This window comes from Strix aluco, chromosome 4 (assembly GCF_031877795.1).
Source record: "Strix aluco isolate bStrAlu1 chromosome 4, bStrAlu1.hap1, whole genome shotgun sequence".
In the NCBI taxonomy this organism is placed as follows: Eukaryota; Metazoa; Chordata; class Aves; order Strigiformes; family Strigidae; genus Strix; species Strix aluco.
Window position 1 is genome coordinate 117554476 of NC_133934.1, and position 25080 is coordinate 117579555.

General features: G+C 46.5%; 1 protein-coding gene across 4 annotated transcripts in view; it reads right to left on the reverse strand.

Annotated features, from left to right (window-relative positions):
- BCL11B (BCL11 transcription factor B) overlaps positions 1-25080 on the reverse strand; it is a 92653-nt gene that overhangs the window by 63221 nt on the left and 4352 nt on the right. For 2 of the 4 annotated variants that reach the window (XM_074825079.1, XM_074825076.1), the window contains exon 2: positions 14576-14941. In XM_074825079.1, coding sequence (XP_074681180.1) covers positions 14576-14941 — 366 coding nt within the window. Of the gene's footprint in view, positions 1-14575; positions 14945-25080 lie in introns of all 4 variants that reach the window. The other 2 variants (XM_074825078.1, XM_074825075.1) reach the window with 1 other exon arrangement.

Below are 25080 nucleotides of genomic sequence, written 5' to 3' on the forward strand. Positions count from 1 at the left end.
CTGGTTGGCATAATCCACTCGTTTGACAAAACTACTATTTCTGGGCACAGGCTCAAAAACAGGTAGGAAGCAAATGCTGAGAAATAAGGAAGTAAAAACAGCCAACAGATTTTTCACTACCAAGAACGCCAAGAGTAAACATGATTTATTTAGCTGTGTTTAACATGTCTCTTCTGCACTAGACTGCAGAAATCTGCTTGCATTTAGAGCAGGAGGAGGAGGAGGCGGGGGGAGGGGATGAAAAGGGAATCCATTACGGCGCTCCGCTGGTACTTTCTGAATTGTTCAGTCACACAGTTTTATTGAGTACAAGTATTTTCTAGCCCAAAATATATTCATGTGTCAGAAGAAAGCAGCACTAATCTGCTGTTAATTAACAAGCTGCTGCTAACAAAAGATGAAGGACCCAATTCATACAAACAATATTTACGTGGGTGTCGCATGATTTTGTCACAGATCTTTTCTTTTTTCTCCCCCCACCCCCTTCCCCTGCCTCCTCCTCTTCCTCAGCACCCAGTTGTGGGGATGCAGCACAGAGGAGTCCTGGCTCTTCTTGGGACCAGCACCTACAGTGGAGATGAGGGCACCCAGCCTTGTCGCAACCCAGCCAAACTCAGACAGGATCTCACCCAAGGCACTCGGCGCCGGGGCTCCCATCTCCCCGCATGTGGAAGGGCCCTATCACATGCTTGCAAGGGAAATTTCCTTAGATCCTTATTCAATTACGAGGCAGAAGCCATCTTCTGGCACTGTGCCCACGGTGGCAATGTTGCCGAGGCTCTGGGAAGTGGCACGAAGCCTCCCATCCTCCATCCATTCTCACCAGCGGCGCGCGGGCTGCAAGAGGGGACAGGCGAGATCGCCACCCTCCCTGGTGCCCTGCCTCTGATTTTGCATTTGTTTAATGAAACCTTTTTGCCGAGGAGTGTGGGGAGGGGGGGAACATGCTAACAGCACAGAGACCCAGAGGGATTTGGGCTTGTTCAAAAATACCGATGAACGGCACAAAAGGGTAGGGCTGTGAGTAGTGAACCAGAGGGCAGGCTCTCCCAGCCATAGCCCCGCTGCTGTCACCCGCTCCCTGCTGTCATTTTGGGCAGTAGCACTTGCAGCCTCATCCAGAGGGGTGCTGAGCACAGCAGGCTGCCCCGAGCCCCTGCCGGACGCAGCCGGGCGCTTTTGAAAATCAAGCCATTCACATCTTTTCTGCCTCATCTGAGAAATGAGAGTGCCTATCTGCATATCTCCTGTGGGCGGTTTAAAGCTGGTGCTGACAAAAAGATGGGAGGGTTAAAACCGACAGCAACGAGCGCTAAGAATTCCTGGACTTGCTCCACTCCCGGGAACAAAGGTGGAATTGCAGGGTTGGAGAAAGGGCTGATGGTCTTCTGCACTGTACCCATCAAACCACGCAGACCTGCCCTAAAGAAGGGTTATGGAGAAGGGGGTTAAGGCTCTGCTCAGCACTGCCATCACACAACCAGGGCTGGGATAAGTGTACGGACAGGAGGGTGGGAAACAGAGGTATTTAAGCATGATTTGAGAAGCGCCAGGGTTCTCCCATGATGGCATGCTGGGGTGCTATTTCTGCTAGCACAGTGCTCTGCACAGCCCAGTTAGTGTCTCGCCCCGAAGGCCACAGTTTCCTTGGTAAGAAACAAACTCTGCTGGAGCATGTGCACATCTGCCTTTCTAGGTTTTCTCCCTGTACTCTTAGCCAGTTCCCAAAACATGGGTATTTCACTGCAAAATTTACAGCCACCCACCCAGCACATTCCCCGGGCACCCTCACCAGCACCCAGTCCCACCACTGGGCTCTGCCCTCGCAGGAGCCTCCGAGAGGGACCAGCCCTGAATGCAAACTAGAACCAAGTCTTCCCCACATCTTCCCCTCTTTGTGGATGTCACGAGTCACCTTTGCCATTTCTAGACCAGCATTTTAACAAAGTCCTGGCCTGGGCTTTTTGGAAGATCTATTTTTTAAATTTTTTTTTTTGTTAGCAGTAATATTTGAAACAGACATTTACCATTTGAAAAGCAAAGCGAACACATTTAAACAAGTGTCTTAAAAGAGCTAATGAAAAAGAAACAGATCCATCTGTATTGTATTCTCCACTCACTATCACTAAAAAAATAAACCTTTCCAGACAGCAGGGAAGTCTCACAACAACGAAGACAACAGGAGTTCCCAAGCTTTCCCTGGAGGGATGAGGACAACCCCACCACCAGTGAACCACCCCCCCCCCCCAGGTAACTAATGCCTGCTGCAAGCTGCAGGTCACCCAGCACAAACCTTAGCCTGAGCAGCCCCAAGGCTCCAGCGCTAACAGAGACCTCATCAACCCAGCTCGTCAGCCCTTCCAAAACAAGCAGATGTTTTTGCTAGGGGTCTCTGACAGACACCACTGCATCCATAACCTCCCCCTGCTTAAATATTTCTAATGAATGTTAATTGTCAGATAGGGATCATTGAGGATTGATGGTGTTTTTCCTCACCCTCAGAGCAGACGTGGTAAGGATGAGGCCAGTCAAAGACAATGCACTGTCAAAAGCACCTCAACCTGAAGGATGGCTGCTTCTGGTGGCCAGCAAAGATGTCCTCTGCTCCTGTGTACTAGTGCTGCTAACAGAAAACTACCTTGTGCATCCCCTTCAAGAAACAGCTTCAATCGGGTATCCTCGATCAGCCTCAAAATCAAAAGTAAAGTGCATCATCTTAAATGATGAACTTTGCACAATGAGGATAGCATCCTTCAGTGGAGCCTAAGGGGGCTGGAGTGGGGGCTCAGGAGTTTTTTTAGAGGATTTTGGGGGTTATTGTTTTAACTTCTTTCCACAAAAAGGCCCTGTACCATAAACATTAATCAAACACTATATTCTGCCTTTTAGTCTTGAACAATTATGAGTACAGTTTTGTGATCTTTAGCCATATTTACTGATACTCAAAGGCAGATTCTATCTTGTTAGATTGTTATAAATGGGACCCCAGGGAATCGGCACACAGGCAGAGGCAGATGTGAGAGAGCCGTCTCAGAGCTCGGATGTGCTTCAGTTTTCTACTGCTGAAATTACAAATGTTTTGGAGGAAAAAACCAACTTTAGATTCCTCTGCCAGATCATTACAAAGAGCTGTCCGTAGACTGAAAAAAAAAGTTCCATTTTGCTGAACTTAAGATTTTTTAAGGTTAACTGTTAAATTTCAAAGTGTGGTTTACATGTGCTGGCCACTTGTATGCACAAAAGTTTCAGACACAGACACAGAAAAGGTTTCTGGTTATAAACTATTAAAGAAAGAAACCCACAAATTCTATCTCATTCTCTCTTAGTTAAATATATTGTTTCTGCTTCAGACCTGTTTCATAATACCATAAAATAGAGGCATGTTTCCGACACTCAATTTGAGAAGCTGTCACATTAAAGGTAAACTTTTAATCTGCTATAGACAAACAGCACACATTTTTATTTCCTGAGTAACAGCTCTGGAGAAATGTTTAAACAAGAATTTAAGAGCTTTGTAGTAAAGCCACATATAGGGGTCTCAGACAGCTACTGGGTTTGAGCTTCTTTTCTTTGTTGTTGTCCTTTTTTAATTCTTTAAATAACCTACTCAGAAGTAGACTTCTAGGAGCAGAGTAACCAAGATGCACAGTGAAGTGAACCTCTAGGCTTGCTTTTATTTCTAGTTAATAAAAAATAAATGTTTAAACTGAAACTCAGGCCTGAATTTCTAGCTATTCATCCCCATCTTTTTATTTTCTTAGGACTCACAATCGAATACTTTTAAGAAGTTAATTGCGTCACAATTAGTAACACATTAGTCCTCCGAAATTTTTAATAGCAACCCAGGTTTTTCCCCAAGGCACTTAAAAATGGCAGGCTCGGCTATAGTCTCCTTTTTTAAAAACTCCCATGCACTTTCTTCTTTAAAAACCTCCCACATGCATTTCACTTGGTCTGAAAATACCAGCACAGATCTTAATCCTGCCAACGCTTACAGACACGCTTAACTTTCTGCACATCAGTAATGCCACTGACTGCGAGAGGACCGTTGGCGTACCTACAGCTCCACACAGGCTAAGGATGAAATCCTGCCTTCGCTAAAGCCAATGGCAAAACCCCCATTGACGTCAATAAGGTTATGGTTTGACATCCAGTTTGTTGCAGGATTGGGACCATCCTCATTTCAAGGTACTTTCCCAAACGCTTTTTTGCGATTTTTTTTTCTCCTTTTTTCTTCCTGCTGTTTCTCCCCCTCACCTCCCACACTCACTCTTGTGGGGCCTCATATTGAGACCACTTGAAAACTTCTGCCTTTCAAATCCCTCGGCGAGGGAAACCCCCTCGCTGAGACAGGAAACATCCTTTGCAGGTAAAGCTGAAAGAAACTATTTTGCCCCGCTGCGTGCGTTTGAGTAAACTAATTAAAACCTGGGAACTTGGGTTCCAAACGATGCCAAGAAGCAATCGTTAATATGAGCTGAAGTGGAATGGGAAGCTCCAGACGTTTAAAATTAGCTGTAGGGAAAAGAAAAAAAAAAAAAAAAGGGAAAAAAAAAAGCAGAGGGAAAGGATTTTTTGTAATTTTAACATAAAGCTCACATGGTGCAGAGCTTGGACTGCATGGAGTTAAAATTAATTTACGGGCTTGCTCTACAGTGAAGGGGGAAAGCACTGCTGAAAAGCAGGGGAGGGGGAAACAGCGGCAGCCGGCTCGGAAGCGCTGCAGCGCTGTGAAGAGCAGGCAGAAGTGAGCAAACCAGCTGAACCGCTTGCAGAATTAATCAGTAACAAAGAGGCTGGAGCTGTTGGCGGGCTTCAGCCCTTGAACCTGGACTCTGCTCTATAAATTTCAACTTGGAATGGCTCTCTACTTGTTGAAAGACAGGTTGGCTCTGGGCCAAGCCATAGGGGGAAAAAAAAGAAAAGGCCAAAAAAAAAAAAAATTCCTTCTTGCTCAGGAAACTTCCCTCAGTTTCTAACTCTTTTTATGAGCTAGTAATAGGCCACTCTAGAAAACGGGAAACGAAAAGCCGGTATTGAAAGGAAAAAATGAGCTGGGAGTTGGTTTAATAAAGAAAATAAAACAAGTAGGTGCTAAATTCAAATCTGGATTTTGCTTGCATGCAAGTACATCAGCTATAATAAAAGACTTGAGAGCACTTCACCAATAATTCAGAGGAGACTTTTACAGTTACGTTAGCTGGCTACAGGTTTGACTCTGAAAATAATAAATGTCTTAAAAGAAGAAGAGGGCTGTTTAATCCCTGTCTGCAGTCTCGTCTTGTTCTCTCCTCCCCCCCCCCACTTCACCTTGTTTAAATGACCATTACAAAAGCAGCGTGGTACAAAAACCATGTAGAACCATCATTTATTCAGCAGTATCTCTTTACTTTCTTATTTTTCCCCTCTTCAAACAGGGATGTGCAGGAGAACCAACGGTCTCCTCATTGCCAAGGCAATTTCAGCCACAAATACCTTGCTGCCGAGGTGCTTTCTCAGCGTGAGCAGAAAAGGAGCGGGCTGAGGCAGAGTGAGGGGCTGCAGTGTGGAGGGGGGGACCTGTCAAAGTGGGAAGAAAGAAGGCAAACATCTATTCAGAGGCCAGACGTGCTGAGCAAGGTCAGCTGCAGAGACACAGCCCCTTGCAGCAGCTATGCAATTACATCCAAAGTCTGCACAGCACCGAGAGTCCCACAACCTGCATGCAAGGGCTGGACCGGAGATCTACGGCAGCTGGAAGAAGGTGTATAATGATTTTAATTGCTCCTCCGAGGTGCTGAAGGGTAGATGAAATGCTCTTTAGCTAGAGCAGAGGGCTGATGCTCTTATACCGTTTGCAAGAATATGTGCAGATAAAGTACCGTAATGAGAGAGTGGAGAGAGAAGTACGGCAAGTGCCAGCCCTGATCAAAAGGTGAAATAAAATATTGGAAAAAAAATGCAGCCTAATCAGAGCATGGAGGAGAGGCATATACAGTCTCTTCACCAAAAGTGGCTGTTAAGGTAAATTAGATTAATCACTCCAACCTCCCTTCCTCCCCAAACTCCCCTGTTTTTAATGAAGGGGCTTACTCCGGTAAGGCTGAACACCGTCCAAGGCTGCTGGACATTTAAAGCTATATACTTAACACGCCTGCAACAGATACGCATCCTGTACTTCCAATTTCCAAGAAAACTGGGATCTGCAACTTGGTAGGTCTTTTCCATCTGCAGCTTTTATGACCCTGCTGAGGGACCAGCGAGCAGTGTCCCTCTTTTCTTGCTCAAGAAATACGCTACCAAATGACAGAAGAAAGAGTGAGTTTAAGAGCTGTTGGGCTTAACAGTGGTTTGTGATGATCGCACCCGAATCTTTCTGCAAAGGCATACATGCAAAGAGGAAAAAACAACCGCTAAGTAACCACTTCACATCTGCCATTAAGATTATTAAACTCCTTACAAGCGGTATCTACCCCACATTCCCCACTACACACAAACATACACACACCCCCAAGCTCTGCAACATGGCAACCAGGAGCCAAGACGGCTCTCCTCTCCCCGCTGCAGCAACCACATTTGTTCCTGTTAAGGGGTTAACGATTCGTTTCCACTACTTCTCTCGAGAAAACCTACAATGAAAACATTGGCTCACGAAAGCGTTCTCACTGCCAGAATGCCACAGCGCGAGTGAAAAGTCCGTTTTGTTTTCATTACATCTCTGGGATTTCCGGCTTAACTCCTGAGCTTAGACACCAAATCCCTAGATACCCCACCCACCCACTTTTTCTTCTTTTTTTTTTTATAACATTTCTACTGCACGGCCCACCAATTACCATTTGGAGGGTGGGAGGGAATGGGGAGAAGGAATCATGCTGAAAAGGATGCTCTCCTTGAAGCGAGCACACGCGTCTCCCAAGCCGAGAGCTACCCAGTTTCTCCGGGCTTCCAGGGTTGTCTGCCGAGAAACAGTTTTATTTCTATACCTGGCCTCTCTCCTCTAGTTCTCACCCTCCAGGCTCCCATCTTCCCACTCGGCCATCGAAGCCAGCGCTGAAACTCAGCCCCAAATCTATGCCCTTTGAAGTTATGTGACATGACACAGAAATCCAAGCCTTTCTTGTACAAAAAAGTATGATTACTTCACAGGGTTTTTTTCTCCAGTTATGATAGAAAAATGTTCCAATCTCCAAAAAACCCTAGAAAAGTTCAACCTTTATGTCACAGCCGATTTGGTCACTGTGTGTATAGGCAGCACAGTTCAAACACGAGCTGAGAAAGAAAAACAATCTATGGAAAAGACATGAAGGGGAGCAGCCTCATGCTATAGCAGCACTTCTGTCCTGCTGAAGCAAAGGAAGCGTTTCTGTGCCTTAATGTATTTATTCACCGTCGGAGAGGAACAGCAACTTTTTCTATCTATATCGGAGCTTTTCTGGTTTATAGTACTTTCACGCAAGCAGCTTTCCTTCGGCCACATCTCATTGCAAAATTCCCCTGCAAGTGCACACAAAGTCCTTTCTTGCCATCAGTACTCCACTGAGCACAAGCCTATTGCTATTAGTCACATCCACAGAAATGCCAAAGCAGTCTACAGGATGGTTGGGCACTACTTTTACTTTGCTCCTAACAGTTGCTCACAAAGTTGTCAAGAAAAATGAGCAATGACTGGCTGACCAGTGCCTTTTCAACATTTACCATTAGTGTTGTCTAAAAAACCTGCCAATCTTTCCATGCTAATAATAAGCGATATACACACAGTTTCTGCTCTCCCACACAAGGCCCAAGTAATTTCACAAGAGGCCCCAAGTAGAGGCTAAAAACCACTTTGTTGGGTGACATTTTGACTGGGCTTTACCTTTGAGTAAGTCCAGATTCCTTCCACTGAGTTAAAAGAGGTTAACGGCAGTACCAAGCTGGTGCAAACAAGCAAGTTTTGCTCTTAAAGAGTGACTCCCAATACACGTCCACCCCAGAGCAAGAAGACTGGCCACGTGTACTGAATGACCTTCTTAAATCCCCTCTCATCAGCCTGCAAAATGGCACTTCTGTCGAAAAGGTTTTACCTAGCATTGTCACACATAAACTGAAGATGACTATGACAAAGAGAGATTAGACAGAGAGAAAATACCAGCAGCGAGCTCCTGTTTCGCAGTTCAGCACCCCATGCATTCGGGGACAGGTCCCCACTTGCGCCACCCGATCAACCTGGCATGACACCGCCAGTTTCAAGGGAGTTACCCCACATGAAACCGGGCTGGAGCAGGGCAAGCCAGACCCCTCACCACTCCTCCACCACCAGCACCTGCTGTCCCAGCCTTGTGCGAGTCCAGCTAACCACACACAGGACACAGAAAATAACTCTGAAAAACAGGATGGTGAGAGGAACAAAACAAAAACCTAAAACCGGCAGGGAGAATCAAGGGCATAATGTTCCTCGGCTGTTTTTTTAGTCTGCTTTTTAAAACTTGGTGCAATTAATTTCACACTTGACTCTCAGGGATGCTGGGAAAGCCTCGGCGCCTGGTGGGGCCAGACCCCAGGCAGGACATGGCTGGGGGCAAGCTAAGATGGTGGCAGGGATTTGGTGGGTTGTAGCCCCTGGCCTGGGCTGAGCAAAGGGCGGTGGAACCTGGCCACACGGGTGTGGTGGAGTTCAAGCAAGGGGAAGAAAGGGTTTCGTAATCGGCAGGTTTCTCACCTTTAACTCTTGCCGGGATTAGCACGGCGCTTACCCGTGCCTTGGTGGGAGATGCTGTGCAGCGCCAAGCAGCCACAGCCCTGCCATCTCTCACTGCCAACTAGGGGGGCACACCAAGGATAGGAGGCTGTCAGGCGGTCACAGGATGCCCTCCGCACCAGCCCCCTAAAGGGGAGATCACATCACCTAGGGAGCCTCCACCTGGCCTCACCAGAGGCCTTAAAACTTTAAGCCATCAACGTTTTCTGGCAGCCCCTCGTCATGCTTGAAGCCACAACAAGCCAGGGAGGGGCACCGTGGGCCCCTCCCGTGGGCTGGGGGTGCCCTGTCCCCGGAGGAGAGCCAGGCTCCCCCAACCTGACCCCCCGCCCTGCCCCGAGCACAAACAGGGCTCTGAGTGAGATCACCCAGCTTGTTTTTCTCTCCATGACCCAAGTCAGGACCTCAGCCAAGGTCCCTGGGGGCAGGAGGCTTGCTTGTTAACCCTGCTCTCAGCGGAGCTGCAGCTGACACCTCCCGTGTGTGTGTCCTCCATGCTGCTCAGCTGCACCAATTAGCAAAACACGTTGCTAAATACCTGGTGAAGCTGCAGAGGAGGAGGAGGCCAGGTAACTCCTCTGCACTCAGTAAAAGCCTGGCAGATGCGAGGGAAGAAACAAGCCTGGAAAAGCCTCACGAAAAGAATCTCAGCTGCAACATGAGTTTCTCAGGCTCTGTTACCACACACTTCTGGAAGCCTCTTCCTCCCCACGTAGCATTTTTCCTGGCCCGGTTTTGACAAGTCACTCCTGCAACACCCACCACCCTGGGGAGGTGCTGCTGGCAGGACCTGGTGCCATGGTGGCCTCAGAAAGGGGATGGCCCCCCATGCCCCATGCTGGGTCGGCAATGCTCAGGACATCTCTTCTCAACCTGCCCGACATTGCTGCCACAGGCCTCGGGTTGTTTGAGTCTGCGTTTTCCTCTCCTCACGTGTGAAGGCATCACGATGGCTGTCTGAGTCCTACAGTTAATATGGGTGCACGGGTCCATAATGGTACATTGTAAGTGAATGTCTCAGGGTAGACAGCAATAATAATTAGCTGTCATGATTTGAAAAAAGGATAATCCATGCCATTGAGTTAACAATCACTCACACAACACACATGGATTTAACTAATCTTAATTTGGGAGAAAAATAACAATTCTAAATATATCAAATAGCCTATTTCATGGCAACCTGCGGCGGTGTTTATCTCTGGCTTCCAGCACATGCGAGTTATTTAGTTTCTCTCACTGGCAGTTTTACCATTCAAAAGCCTGAAATGAACATTCATGGAGCAGGGGTTGCAGTTAAATCCTGCCTCAGACAGGGAGCCTTTTTTCACGATGCACATCTACTTCAAGTATAACGTATGGAGCCCAGCACTGGCAACCGGGATGGGACGAACGAGGAATTCCAATCAACCCCCTCCCCTTTCCTAGCATCATCTTTGCAGAAATTAACTACACTGTCTTATTGAACCTCTGCTGCTGGTGTGGTTCTCTGTCCACAAAGGTACGCTGCCTGGAGCATGCAGAGCAGTCAGTGAAGCTGGAGAAGGTCTGGTCCAAGTGGTGCCTACCCCACCGAGGCTCCCTCCTCTGCCAGCATTCTCTAAAATCATCCAGCATTAAAAACAAGCTGACTGATACTTTTTCTTTAATCTGGATCACTTCAGAGAGCCGTGCTGAAGTGGCCTGCAAGCCCAGCAGGGCCGTGAGGTGGACAGGAGGTACTGTCAGACAAAGGACAGCAGGAGCCACCTCCCCACAGCCTTCTTCAGCCGGGACAGGTCACCCAGTTGTGCCCAAGACCTGACAAATATGAAAGATAAAAAGAGGTATAAAATACAGCGGTAGTCTAATTTTTTCCAAAATACCTGCCAGCGGTGAAGTGAAAGAAGCAGTGACTGATAACTCCTAGCCATCTCATTGGCCTGGCTGTGTTTTGCTGTGCGACAATCTGGTACATCGGTTTGATACTATCGCACCCTCTGTACGAGAGGCAGAACTGATTTTCAAACAGGTCAGCCAATTTGAAAAAAAAAAACCCACAACTTTACAGGACAAACTGCTCCTAAGCAAGTCACGTCTTCCCAGTGCCCCAGCTAACATGCTACCACACACCTTACAGACAGTGGTAACAAAGTGAAAGCACCTCGGAAAGTGTGGATTTGCGAGTTACTAGGCAGGATAATAGACTCCATTATCAGAAGGTCTTTAAAAGCTGATTGCGGAGATGAAGTTGCCTTTGTCTCTACTGATATCTAGAAATGTTAGTTGGAGATCTGCATTGTGTGCATGCAAATTCTTGCAGACTCCTGAGCTCTACCTGCCTCCCTTGAAGCAGCACAAGGTCTGTTACGTGGTCAAGAGGCATTCAGTGACCAGAGCAAGCGGAGTTACCAAGAAAGAAAGAAAGAAAGGCAAAAAGAGGGAAGAAAAGACCTCAGGACTCCAGAGCACCCTGTGCCAGGGTGAAGGCTCGGTCAGAGTGGTGCTGCATCCCAACATCCTCACGCCCAAAGGGAAGAGAGGTGCAACGGCAGAGCCAAGCTCGGCACCTGACATACCCTTGCTACACTCAGCCATGGGAAACTGTAAGGTTTGGCGGCTTAGTCACACCGCAGAAGGCCACACAAATTATTTCGACCAAATAAAAAGGTCTACAAAAATAACACAAGATCAAGGAGAGGAGCTGAAACCTATTTGAGGGCAGCAGCGGTGGCAGCGTATTTCAGGGAGCCGGAGTGGCGAGTGGGTGATTTCTGGTTTCCCTCTTCAAATATAAAGACTCAATTATCTTTGAACAGCTTGCTTTACACATGAATTGACACATTTATTTTACAATAAATAACTGAAAGTTATCTATGTTTCCTTTACTGTTAATCTACACAAAGAAATAATAAACAGAGCTTGTCTACAAAAATGCAACTACTGCAGTCCTCAGAATTCAATTAAGCTAAAATAATTAATGCTTCCACCATATTAAATTACTTTATACATTTGAGCTACTGAAGTTTTTTTATTCTTTAATCTTTTTCGCCTTTTTATTTAATAAAAAAAAAAAGTTAGTTTCAAAGAGGGGGGGCTGGCTAGGAGGGGGAAAAAGAGCATGATTTGCTGTTAAAATGTAATGGTCTCCTTTAGCTGACACAGCATGTACAGTGTTTTGTGCCTTTGATTAAAATAACATTTTAAATGCTTTGAACAAACATATCTCCCCATACTTCTAAGGGATTATTTTACATATTTCTTGGTGGAATAAAGAAATTCATTCTTCCTGTCGCAGTACAGAAAGGCTAAGAATATCTTTCGTCACATATAAAGTAAAAATACTGTAGGCTGTTGCATTATTACCAAAAAAATAAAAAAATAAAGGGAGGGGGTGGCGGGGTGGGAGAAAGCTGCCTTAGAGATTAAGTTTCCCTTTTATGAAATCGTATTTAGTCTCTTTTTTTAACAAATCTAACAACAATGCTCTACAGCCGCTCACTGGGAAATACCTTTAATGTTAAATGCAGATTCTGATTTTCTTGGCTAATGCAGAAAGCCTTTCTATTGAAATATAAATAAGGGGTTTGGTATATCCCACTAAAGCCTTTCCAGTGAATGACTTCTGTGGGTTTTTCATGGCTACCCTCCATGGCTGTAATGTGAGGCTTTTATCCTACTATTGAAAACTATCCGCTGCTATTAAAAAAAATATGGAAGGACACTGCACCTTTTTATCTCGGAGCTGGGCTCCTAATTGAGAAAGTATTATTACTGCACTATTTAGTGGATGTCCCTATCTCCATGCACTGCTGAGAAAATGCCAATCAAATGATAAACCCTTTTATTTTTCTCAATTCAAAATCTTTCCTACATATTTTCATTTGATATTCAGTTTAGTCTGAAAGAGATTAGGTGCTCCAGATTGGCTTTTAAATTTTTTTTTTATGCCTTTTCCACATGTGAACATCCCCTTCACCCCCTCCCCCAGCAGATTTTCTGCATGGCAAATGCATTCGTCATACTGATGCTGACCCCCAGAAGCTGGGATGGGACGGCACCCTCTGTGCTGGGTATAGCCACTGAGGTATTCCACTACAGACTGAACTTGGGCACAGATTAGTAAGAGATGAGATCTGGACTGCAGCTACAGCACAGCTCTCCTGGACCAACTTTACTAAACACTGGGTACCCTCCGCAAGGGTCTGAGCACCATCAGCTTGCACAGAGATCAACAGCTACTGAGAGTGCTCGGCGCCATTCAGGAGGCTTTCAGCAGGCTGGAGGAGAAGGTCCTGAATACTTCTGCTCCCACCAAACGGGAAAGAAATCTAGCTCTCAGAGCTGCTACACCATGAGGTAGTCATCTCTGCCAAGAAATGCATTCACAACTGCAAAAGGATGGGGAAACCTGAAAAAGGATGAGGAAAGAACAGGCTCAGGTCTTACAGCAGGGTTGCTTACAACGCTACAGCACAGGCTGCCACTGCTAATGCCCCCAAAGCTGCCAGCTGCCCCACGTCAAGACAGTGACTGCACCCGAAAAAGATTCCTAGAAGACAACAAGGTAGTCAATGAGTGGCATATGCCCTCTCCTAAGAGGCAGATCATCTGGAGATCTGAAGACTCCAGCAGTTCAAAGCCTCATTTACTGGATGGCCAAGTCCATCAGAGGTGCTGGGACCGAACTCTGAGACTTCCAATGCTAAAAACAGGAATCTCTTAAGCTTCAATTGTAAAGATATGAGCCTCTCACAAGGGATCCCCCTCAGGGGAACACCTCTACTACAGACAGGATCCTGGACTGTCAGATCTAATCCCATAGGACAATTTCTAGAGAAATCAGGATAGTGGCAGCAAAGACAAATTGCCACTGGTCTTCTGTACGGGATGCAGTCAGTTTGAACAAAAAAGGCACGTTTGAGGGGGGATCCTGCTGTGTAACATAAAACCCCCACTCACTAGCAGGGAGCAGAGCCTTCCTTTCACCACTGCAGGGGAACACACCTCTGCAGAGGGGAGAAACGCTCTGCACAACGGAAGCGGCCCCACACCAGGCGCTCTGCAGGAACCACTGCACAGCGGCTCGCCCAGGTGGATGCCATCACCCGCCTGCCCACCACTGAGCCGGGGAGGTCGGCTGAGTAAATGTTAACTGCACCACATACGAGAGCTTTAGAAGAAATGCCTGCAATTTTGCTCACACGGGCCAGCCTCTGCTCTCGTCTCCTCATTTGAAAGCCCCATTTGGGGCATGTATGTGAATGGAGGTGTCACCCACCCAACTGCAGCCATCTGTAGACACCCAGGACAGGCGGCACAGGCAGCAATGCAGACCAGGAAGCTGACATCTACGCCAGCGGAATGAACAAACAGGGACTTAATGCACCCCTAATTTAGCCCTCACAGACAAATCCTCTTCCCACTGCAGTCAGTGGGAAGAAGATTTTTCCACTCTCTTCAGTGGGGTCGGGATTTGGTCCTTCCCAGTGGGTCTGCATGTTACAAAGGGTGTCTGAACTGGACTGAACTGAGCACCTCACCGAAGTCTCCTATCCCTCCACCACTGCTAGCTGCTTAAGGATACTCCTGAAATGGTTTCTGATGCCCACTTTCTGCTTTTTCCTACACGTACTGGCTGCCCCTTGGCTCTCCCGAGGGACTAAGAGGCCCTTCTCTCCAGGAGCTGGCCCTGCACAGATAGCTACGCTGAATTAAACATGGGGTGGACAGCCCTGATGAGCCCTGCATAGCCGTGAGGATCCTCCAGCGTGATGGCTCCTATAAAGACCTGTTACTGAAGCCTCTGTTTCATGGCACTTTCTAGAGGGCTCTTGTTAAAAGATTACCTAGGCAGTTGATTGAGTGTAAAACATGCTGTACCTGCAATGTTCTCCTGCTTGGGGCAAATTCCTTTTGTAGGCGTGAGAAGACGGTCTTCTTCATCGGGTGTGACTTGGATCCCGATTTCCACTGGCTCTGACACTTTCCTGAGCTCGGCGCGTGAGGAGGGGGGAGGGCTGCTCTTATCCATGCTCTTTTCATAGCAGGCACCACCAGTGCCATTGCACTGTTTTCTCTTGTGCTCTATAAAAACCAAGATGTCTCCCAGCGGGAAGTTCATCTGACACTGTCCACAGGTTAACAAGTCGGGGTCTGTCCCGCCTGCGGCGATGCTGATGCCGCCCGGCTCTGCTATTGCCAGGCTCTCATCCTCGTCGGCGAGTGCCGGTTCCACATGGTCAGCCTCTGCTTTACATGGACAAGGAGAAAGAGGGAGGAAAGGGACGAGGGGAGAAGAGAAAGAGATTGCTTTGAATGTTCACAGACTCTGAAGGATGCATCACGAGAGGCCCAGCCTCCCCCCACCCTCCCAAAGAAGCCAAGCCTGATTAGATCTTTCTTTTATTTTTCAGCTTTTCCGCTCTCCCAGAATGATTTCAATATATTTTGCAACCAAGCCTGCCTGAAACAAAATGGAAAGGCTGACCTGGCATAGCTTTCCTGACAGCTCCTTCCCACTGCTGCCAGCACTGCAAGGATATCAGCAAAGAGCCATTTTGCAAACGTTCAAGCCTCGAGTCACTTTCTGAAATAGTTCATCTCTTTTTATCCCATCTTCTCATTCCCACCACATCTCCCAGCCATCTGGCCAAGGCCTCATCCAGCAAAGCTTACGCACCCGAACCTCTCCTCCTATTTTAGAGAGAGGGGGAAAGCTTGCATGCTCCAAACAAGCAGGATCAGGCTCCCTGTGGCATACTAAATGAGTATCACCTTGTCCCATTACAAAGATACCGGCAAGGTTAAATGACCACCCATTATCACGAATTACAGCAAAATGTTTGCAAGAGTAAGGTAAGCAGGATACGGTCTCATGAGAAGTTAAGGCGTTTCAAAAGTGTGTACAGTGGGAAAGAGAATGAGGCACCTATTTAACATACTGGAATATTGGCTGAGCCTGAAATCTTCCACTCTGTTTTCCCGATGTCAAATAACCCTGCAGTTGCTATATAAGATAATAAAAGTTTTTTGTTTAAATCTTGCCCACGGACATGATGGATTTCAAACCATTACCCCCAAAGACTGGGAAGGCATTTCTGAGTGACCGCCATCAGTTTCTAAGAAATAAGTAACTTCTCATTTCACAATTAATAAAACACAGTGCGTTTTTAATGGGTATTTAGAAGATAATTCTTACATTATAAAATAATTACGGATCACAATCCATTTCTGGGGCAAAACATGTTTTTTGGTTTGTTTTCTCTTGTTCTGCCGTGTAACTGCCAAATCATACAAACCTTGGTCTTTACTCAGGCAAAATTTCCACTGACTTTTGCCTAAGGCTGTTTTGCCTCTGCAAGGACTATAGGATTTGGGCTGAACAAAACAGAAGAACTAACAGTATGTAAATCAGTGAGTGAGACCTCTAATCGAATCAGGATTAAAGGAATAGGAGGAAAAATGTTCTCTATTAGCCTGAGCGGTTTACTTATGGATTTCCTGGGGAAAGCGAGTCGCACAAATATCTCAAAGAAGTAAGACTGAGATAAACAGATGTTATAATCCAGATCTGGATTCTCCTCCTGGCCAAAAACAAAAGGAGTTTTGTCCCACTCTTCGGCAAACTGCAAAAAAAAAAACCCACATAGGAAAGGGACAAGAAGTAGAAGGTGAAATTATTATTACCTGGCAACAAAAATGGTTGAGCCTTGAAAAAGGCAGTTTAGAAAAAAGAATCGCCCCCGTTTTCGCCTTCCAGAATAAATAATTGATCGGCATATCTACCAGCTGTATTACAAGTTGCATCAGAGCTCACTAACAGTGAAGCAGAGAGCAGCAGCAGCACCAGCGAGAGCAGAAAAGGACAGGAGCCCCAGAGGAGTACCCGAGCCCGGACCATCCTACTGAAGCAGACGATGGGCACGGGAAGGCTTTGGTTTCCTAACTCACACCAAGATTACCAAATACACAGCACAATACTCGTTCTGAAAACCACAGATTACTTTTTTCCCCTTAATCTAAGTTTAAAAGGAGTTTGAAGACATTACTACATAATTAATTCACCAATGTATATCATGAAAAGACACCTTCTTGCCTTAGTGAAAATGTAACCATAACCCTGTGCTGAACAGGGACTGCTGGGAAGGGAGCGGATGCCTGCAAACAGCGTGTCACGATGCAAAAGGTAATTATTTAGTGCTGCAGTTCCCTTTAATGATCTAACATTGAGCAATATTGTTTATATTGAAGAGAGCTTGCACCTTTAATTACCAATTACATATACATCATTTTAGAGCCAAAAGAAAAGGACTGTGAAAAGAGTTCTTTAGAAATGTGTGTGCTATTTCTAGGAAGAATTCCTATTAAGGGGGAGCAGCGTGTCAAAATATTAAAAAAAACCACCATAGAGAGAGGCACACACAGGCATGCAGATACACACGCAGGAGATGGGACAAAGAGCTGGAAAAGACAACACGAAAACAGGAACAGAACCACGGGTCATAACAAAAAAAGGTGGCAAAGGGGGAAAATGCTTGTTACTGGTTTCACCTAACATTCCTCTAAAGCCTTCAGGTTAAAGTCTGTCTCTTAAATTACAAAGGTTGAATTTTGGCATTTATATGTATGTAACAAATAAAAAGAAAATCACAGATCTCAACTTTATTATCTTTTTGATGTGAGGATTTTTTTTTTTGCCTGCGATTTAAATTGGGCTCTCCAGAAAACATACCAAAACTGCTGCATTTGTTAAGGGTCCTGACCAGGCGTCTGTGGAAACACGAAGGAGGTTTGAACAGCTAAACTGTTGCAAATTCTTTCTTTTCAGTTCTACACTTCATTTGAATATTAGTTAAATCCACATATGCCTATTCACTTACACTCGCTCACTCTCTCTTTCCAAAGACTCTGCAATGGCACTTTTTAAAAATAACATCTGGTATTCCTTCATATTTTGGCAGTCGTCACATTACCGAAAATCAGCTTTTCGTTTTCTTGGTACGCCGAGCCCTCGTGATCAGTAGTAATTGGGTTTCAAACTATCAAAAGATTTTTCACTCGACTCTATTTCTGATTTGAGCTTAATAAATCATCAAACATGATACCAGCCATACACCAAACAATGCAGAAGCTGTATTACATCCCCTTATTCGGGACATGGAAAACAGACATAAAAGACTGAAAAACAAAATACTGAATAGATCTTCAAACGCATTTTATCCATGTCAATTTGCCTTTTTTTTTTTTTTTACTCAGAATAAAAAAAAGAAAAGGCTTCCTATTGACAACTCAATTAAGCCATTAAAAACCTACATTCAAGTAACATTACAGGAGAGATTTAAAACCCACAAAGGAAAAGAGAAAAAAGCCTGCAAGTCCAGCCCATAACGCATCGGGTCATGCCTGGTTAACACAACAGCCAAGATCTTAGGCTGTTTAAGGAGTCCTTTAATACCAATGGGGCAATTTAGGCCAGTCTCAATCTTAAATTCTGACTCCACTTGTGTCTGTGGGTTTCAAATGAGTCGCTTCACATTATTTGAATTTAACTCTGTGGTTTTATTGCTGTTTGTTGGTAGCTGGGTTTAGGGGGAGGAGGGTGTTTCCTCACCAGTATTTATTTAAAATTAATTTCTATTTTTTTTGAGAAGGAGGAATCAAGCCACACAAAAAAGGAGAATGGAAAACACTTCATCTCCTTTACGTGGGAAAAGGAAAAAAAATGCAAATGAGCTATTTCCAGCCAGGACTCATGCCCTGGTTCTTCCAGGTGTGTTAAGGTGTGCCCTGCATTTTCCCTGCACCCAGAGATTCCTCTGAAGAGGACTGCCTCGACATTGCCTGACTAGGGAGCACAGCGAGTCGGGGACGGGCAATGTATTGGGATGTGAGTGACACTTTTTATCCGATGACTTCATGAAATTAAGGCAACCGGACAATATAAATCATGTGCTTTACTTTGAAAAGCATTACACTTGCTGGCTGGACTCTAAGTAGCATCTCCAAGCTCTCTGGCTGCGTCCCACACCAAAATACAGTGGACAAACTCCTTAATTCCATAAAGGAATTCCACTGTCACAAAACCACCAGCACTTCTACTTCAGCGTGGTGACATCATTAGAGCATATGTGCCCCATGCAAACAATACCCTCATGCCCACTATTAAAGCGAATGCACATGCTAACTACTTTCTGCTTGTCAGATGTCTCAAAATCATACCCATTAATAGTGGATAAGACTTACTAAAAATCATTTCCAAGGCCTCAAAGGACAGAACCGTGGATGCTTGTTCACAGGGTTTGGGTGAGGCTGAGTCCAGGCAGCAGTAATTTATTTTCTTGCCTTTTTATTGCACAGCAGAATCAAGGTGAGGAGGGATCTAAAAGTTGTCAACCTATTCTTTTCCCTATTTTTCCCGTCCCGCAGTATCAAAAGGAGGTAGAGAAGGGGGGGAAGAGGCAAACGGTTTGGTGTCAGGCCAAAGTGCTGTATGTGAAACCTCCCCTCCACAGTCGGTTTCTGCACAAATTGATAATGGGGTGGTTAAGGCGAGCGCTGGCAGTGCCTTCCCTGCAGAGGTGCTGCTGGGTGCCCCGCCTGCCCCAGCACCCCACCACAGCCACCGCCCACCCTTGTGCCCACCTGGGGGGCAAAGCACGGGCTACCCCTGGGGCCACCCGTCCCTGGGACGAGCTGGGGCTGCCCAGGGGCTGCCACGGGGGCACGGCTCCTGGCGCCCAGGCACGGGAAGCCGCCCACAAGCGTGCCACAGCGCACCGAGCGTGCCGCTCTCCACGCACAGTCGCTGCTGTCGTGAAGGCACATCCAGAAAGTGCTCAGCCTAGTTGGGGAGTGAGCACAAAGAAGTGACTCGCTCATCAGGGTGTTGGCCCAAAGCAGGCCTGAAAATGATGTCCCTTCAATCAACACCCACATGTCACATTTACTGTAACATCAACATGCTTAACGGAAATAGCTCGTATCACACGCTCTCTGGCTGGGTTATCACCGAGATCGGTGTCAGGATCCTCGCCGCACAAAGACTAACGCTGCTCGAAGCGCGCGATGCGGCTCCTTGCCGTCGAAGTTTATCAATAACCTGTTTCCAGAGCCCCCCGCAGCTCCCCGCAGCTGCAAGGTGCAGAGCTGAGCCTATCCTACACACCGCAGCAGCGTCACACGCAGCGGTACCAGGCGCCGCTTATCTGCCACCAATTTTGAATTTTTCTGAGGGCTGAAAAACAATTGTCTGTAGTTTGGGGGTTGGTTCTTTTTTTCCCTAGATAAAAGTCTGAGGCTGAGCTGGCCCCGAAGCGGCAGCCTGGCGGGGGGGGGCGCAGCCACGCCGTGCCCCGCCGCCGCTCGGCCTCACTTTCCGAGCGACCCTCCGGCACGTGCGCACGGCACAAAGGCGGCGGGAGCCGCGCGAGCCTCCGCCGCGCGCCAGCCCGCGCCGCCGGGGGCCGGGGCCGGGGCCGGGGCCGGGCCGGGCCGAGGCGCTCTGGCCACCACACCCGCCCGCGGCGGCGGGATGGCGCCCACCGCCCCGGCTCAGCCCGCCGGGCCGCCCCGCGGGGCACCGGCGGCGAGGGGACCGGGACCGAGGGGGTCCGGAGCCAACGGGGGAGGGGGCGGGGGGGGGCTGCGAGCCGTTTGGCTGCCCCGCCTCAGGCGTCCCCGCGCACAGCCGCCCGCTGGAGGAGCCGCCGGCCCCGGGGCACTGCGCGGCGGGGCCCCGCGGCAGAAGTAGCGCGAACGGGTGGGAAAGCGGCGGGAGCCTCCCGCGCACCTGAGGCGGAGCGAGGCGGGCAGCGCCGGGGGGGCCGGGGACAGGCGCGGGGAGACGCCACAGCGACCGCGCCGGACCCAAACGGAACAAAAGCCAAGAGCATCCCAGGATCCGCGCGAATCTCCAACGTTTGTCAGATGTTATTTCATCAGAAACTATGTGCAGCGTTAGCGAAGGGAGTGGCGTGTCTCCTCTTAAGTCAACTATGCGTTCATAAAAAAATATTTACTGCTTTTGAGAGCGGAAAATGCATAGGCTCTTCTATAGACTGCAGAAGCTGTAAATCTCCGCAGATAAAATGGGATGCGATGATGTGATATAAAAGCATTCTTTGTTCCCCAGTGAATACGTTTGTTTTATTTAAAACTAAACGACAACCAAGGAGAGAAAGGAGCGCTTGGTGCCACAAAAGGAGAAGGAGCTGTATTTGGGTACAGGCTTTCAACTGGCGCAGAAAGGGATGTTGGAAGCACAGATTCTTACCCAAGGATTTAAAAGGCATGATCAAAATTAAGTAATTAGTTTTGAACATGTATTAAACACACAACAGCTCTGTTCTTTTCTTAAATACCAGGCTCAAAAGAGACTGTGTTTCTCAATTGTGTATGGCACACTGTTGCTCATATACAATTTTCTTAAGCTTTTTTTACTTTCATTGGAGCATATTCATTATAACATTCAGCAAATTTATGGCTTCTTCCAGTGGCTTAGTAAAAGGGGTCATAAAAAAGTTAAGTAAACCAGTGTGTTTTTTTCCTCTCCCTTAACTTTGGATTCCTTTTTTATACTGTGCTGTCTAGTGCTTAGTCTTTGGAAAGTACCTTGGGCATATCCAGCACACACACAAATTATCAGCTGCTCCAGGAAAAAAAAAAAAAAAAAAAAAAAAGCGGAATTTCTTGCACTGAGGCAACTACACAAAAGACTTGCATATGTCAAAAATACAGAACTAAGTCCCTGTGAATGCTGCACCATTAATCAAATCCCCGATCTGGTGTCACTTTTGCCAGTAAAATGATGATATTCTTCTAACCCCCTTCTACTGGCGCGTGCCTGCAACGCATGAAGTGTGTCCCTCTGCTTTAATTTGTTTTCGAATAGCCTGCTTTAGGCATTTTTTATATATCCTTTGAAAAAAAAAAAAAAGAAAAAAAAAAAGAAGCTGCTACTTAAAGCTCCAGCAAGGGTCTACAGTACCAAGCAAGCAACAGCTTTTCAGGAGGGAGGGCAGACAGTGAGCAAATTTAACTGATGTTCAGGAGCTGAACACACAACTGCTTCTGAGGCTGTAACCGTGGGTGCCGAGGAATGGTGTGCAGCCTGCCCAGATACATTTTAAGAAAGTAAATAAACACGAAAGAGGAAGGTGCTGTAGTAAGAGCGGCTGAATGAATCATGCATTTATCAATGCACGCAGTTATTGATGTCTTTTCCCTCCCTCATTAAAAAGATACATATATATAAATCCGTCTACAGCCAATGCTGATGCTTCACCAACTGCTTTTATGGTATCACTAACTTTAAAGCAGGCGGTAACCCCCAGCGCCCATTTATTTTTCTGCGTGCCTTCCCTGGAGGCTACTGAGGGGACACCAAATTCAACCGACAACTGCAACACAGCCTTGAAGAAACCGAACTGCAACCAAAAAGAAGGAAATGCTCCAGCAAGGAGGCAGAGAGACATTTTGGGGTAGCAGGTCTCCACAGGGAGACTTCTCCAGCTGGCTTCAACCTGGGGAGCGGGATGCGTGGGAGGCAGAGGAGGGAGCGGGAGGAAGGGGCACGTGGGTGTGCGTGCACTGGGTGGGCAGAGGTGACAGGGAGGAGGAGAAGGGGGGTCGTTGTTTCTCTTGGTAAAAGTTAACAGTTGTGGAATGGAAGGAAAGCAACAGTCGGTAAAGTCTGAGGTTTCGGGAGGGGAGAAGGGAAGGTTTTCCCCATGGCTGGGGAACACCAGCATCAGCAGCAGCCCGGGGAACTCTGCTCTTCAGCTTACCGGTCTGTCAAATGAGCTGGCTGCTGTCTATATGCTTCCAGCTAGCTCAAGTCAAACATTAAATGAAGTAGAGAAATCATCAGATAAATTGCTGGCCCCCTCTACCCAAGAGTGAAGGGTTTTTGTACAGCTGATGACAGCCCTGATCTTTTGTCTGACCTAATTTACTTCTCTTTCAGGTTAGAATAAAGCGCGCTTTCCTGTCGCGGGATAACCTCCATCCACATATTGCGCCCTAAAAATAAAACGATGCTTGTGCTATGTTAACAATACCATAACTTGATTAGTTTCTCAGGTTGGGTGAAATAAACTTTCACTGATCAAAGCTTCCCGTGTGTACACCACGAAATTATATGTTTGGGCAAGAAAACGTCCCGCTAAAGTCCATCCACGACAGGCAAGCCGACTGCAGCAGAGAACAGCACAAGCCCAGCAGAGCAGTCTCTGAGCTGCTCAGCAGCAACTTCTACATGTCAGATGTGATTTTGTGTTTATTTCTCGAGGAAAAAAATGCTTATTTTCATTTGCAGGAACTCTCAGATTTTTTGCTACAAGGACCTGAGGATCAAAGTACAGTAAGCTATCTAATATCAAACAAATCCTCTTGGCGGGGGTACATGTGGCTTTCTGACATGTAATCAACGCCACATTATGTACGTGTATGTCTGCTTTATTGCTGTACACACCTTCCCCTAGAACTCCAGCTTCCTCGCTATGTGTTTTTACATCCACTGGAACAAACAAACGGATCTCCGTGGGTTTCCCCCCGCCCCACGCACAGAGACTCTCTCATGTGCAGGTATCATTACCCCGATCGCTATCTTACAACAACAAATTGAGAATTTAAACACTGTATGTTGACAATGAAAGGCACTGTTAAAAACTAATTTTAATTAAAAACTCCTGTCCGCCCGAGTCAATTAATCAGCCATGATTTAGCTAAAAATAGATTTGTCTCGCTCGCAGCCCCTCTCAGCTAGCGCTATATAGATCTTCGCATGAAAATCAATACTACAACTTTACAGTGAAAACACTTTGCAGCAACGTGCAGTGTCTGAGCTGCGGCTGCTGTTTCCTGGGGTAGCAGCGCATCCCGCGCAGCAGCGCCGGCGGGGCCGCAGCCAGCCCGGCCATGATACAGGCTATGAGCTCCCCCTAGTCGTCAACACCCGCCACTTCCAGCCGGGGGCACAAGGCAGGCTTGCGAGGCAACTGAAAAAGCCAGTAAAGTTTATTTTGGAAAGTATTTTCCATCAATAAACAACACAGAGCGCAAAGCAATCCCGGTAGGAAATGTGGAAGAGAAGCGAACACCTTGTGCGAGGCATTTTTGAAGCGAAGGGATTTGCTAGCAGCAAGCTCAGCCCTGGGAAGAGCCGCTGAAGAGGTGTCAACTGAAATCGGTAACTGATATCAATAATTTGTACTACTTCTACGAGCGCACACTCCTCTAAGTCATAATTATTGTCAAATATGCCACAAGACAACCCTTTGTTCTGCAGAGAAACATACGTTTGCACAAGACAAGGGCTCCAACCATTCCTATTAAATGCAGCAAGGTTGTAAAATCCTGAAGACTTTTATTTCTCAATATTTAGATAAGCCTGACAAAATATGCTCTGCATCTGCCGACCAGCAAAAAAATGCAAAATGATTTCTCACCCGCTGTAGATCTATTTAAGCCACTGAGCACATCAACCAACAAGGACGGAACAACCTAGATCCACAGTCTAGTTACTCTGCACCAGTTTTTAAAAAATATTTCAGAAGACCAGAAACTGTGAAAATGTGCTAGTATTTTTTTTAGCTTGTAAGTCCAATACAAATATATTCAAATGGAAGGCAACCTGGAAGTCAACGGCATACGACCTCGTTTTTTTTCCTGTCCTATTTAAAGCCAACTCATGTAATGTCTTTTAAAAGCACGTTAAGCTTTTCTGTGCACAACTATGTGGGTCTTATGAAAAAGTCAGCCATCTCTAAAGTAACAAAAATTTCCTCTTTAATTCTTCGGTCACAGCTTACATCCTCTTCGTATTAGCTGATTAATACATTGGCGTGGGGAGGTTTCTGTAGGAAAAGTGCATTAATTGCACTAAACCTAAATGCGTTTTAAGAGAACCTTCTTGAAGCAATTTGCAAAACTTTGACATGCAAAAAATCGTAGGGTTTTTTATTATTTTTTTTAATAACTACAAGCATATACAACGCAATAAAGGAAATTATTACTCTTCCTAGGGAACCTGTTGACCAGGTACTGAGAGCCTCCTTGGGAAACCTGGTTCTCTACCTGGAATTGTATGATTTTACTGTGCCTTTCCCTCCCAATCTTTGCTGCTGCTCTACAGAAATGTTCTTGCTTTGCCGCCTTCTGCAAAACTGCTACAAGCGAGCTTTTCACATGCTCTCGCCTTTCACATTTCCTTCAAATGCAAAATGCAGGGCTAGTTTGAAAACAGATTTCTCAAGTTAAAAAAAGATCTTAAGCTGGAAAATCAGCAATTTCAACCAAACCAAAATAACGTTTCTTTGCACAGAGCAGCTCAGCCTCCTCTCCTCTACACAATCGCCTCTTTTGCTTTGTCCACCCATTTAAGTGAG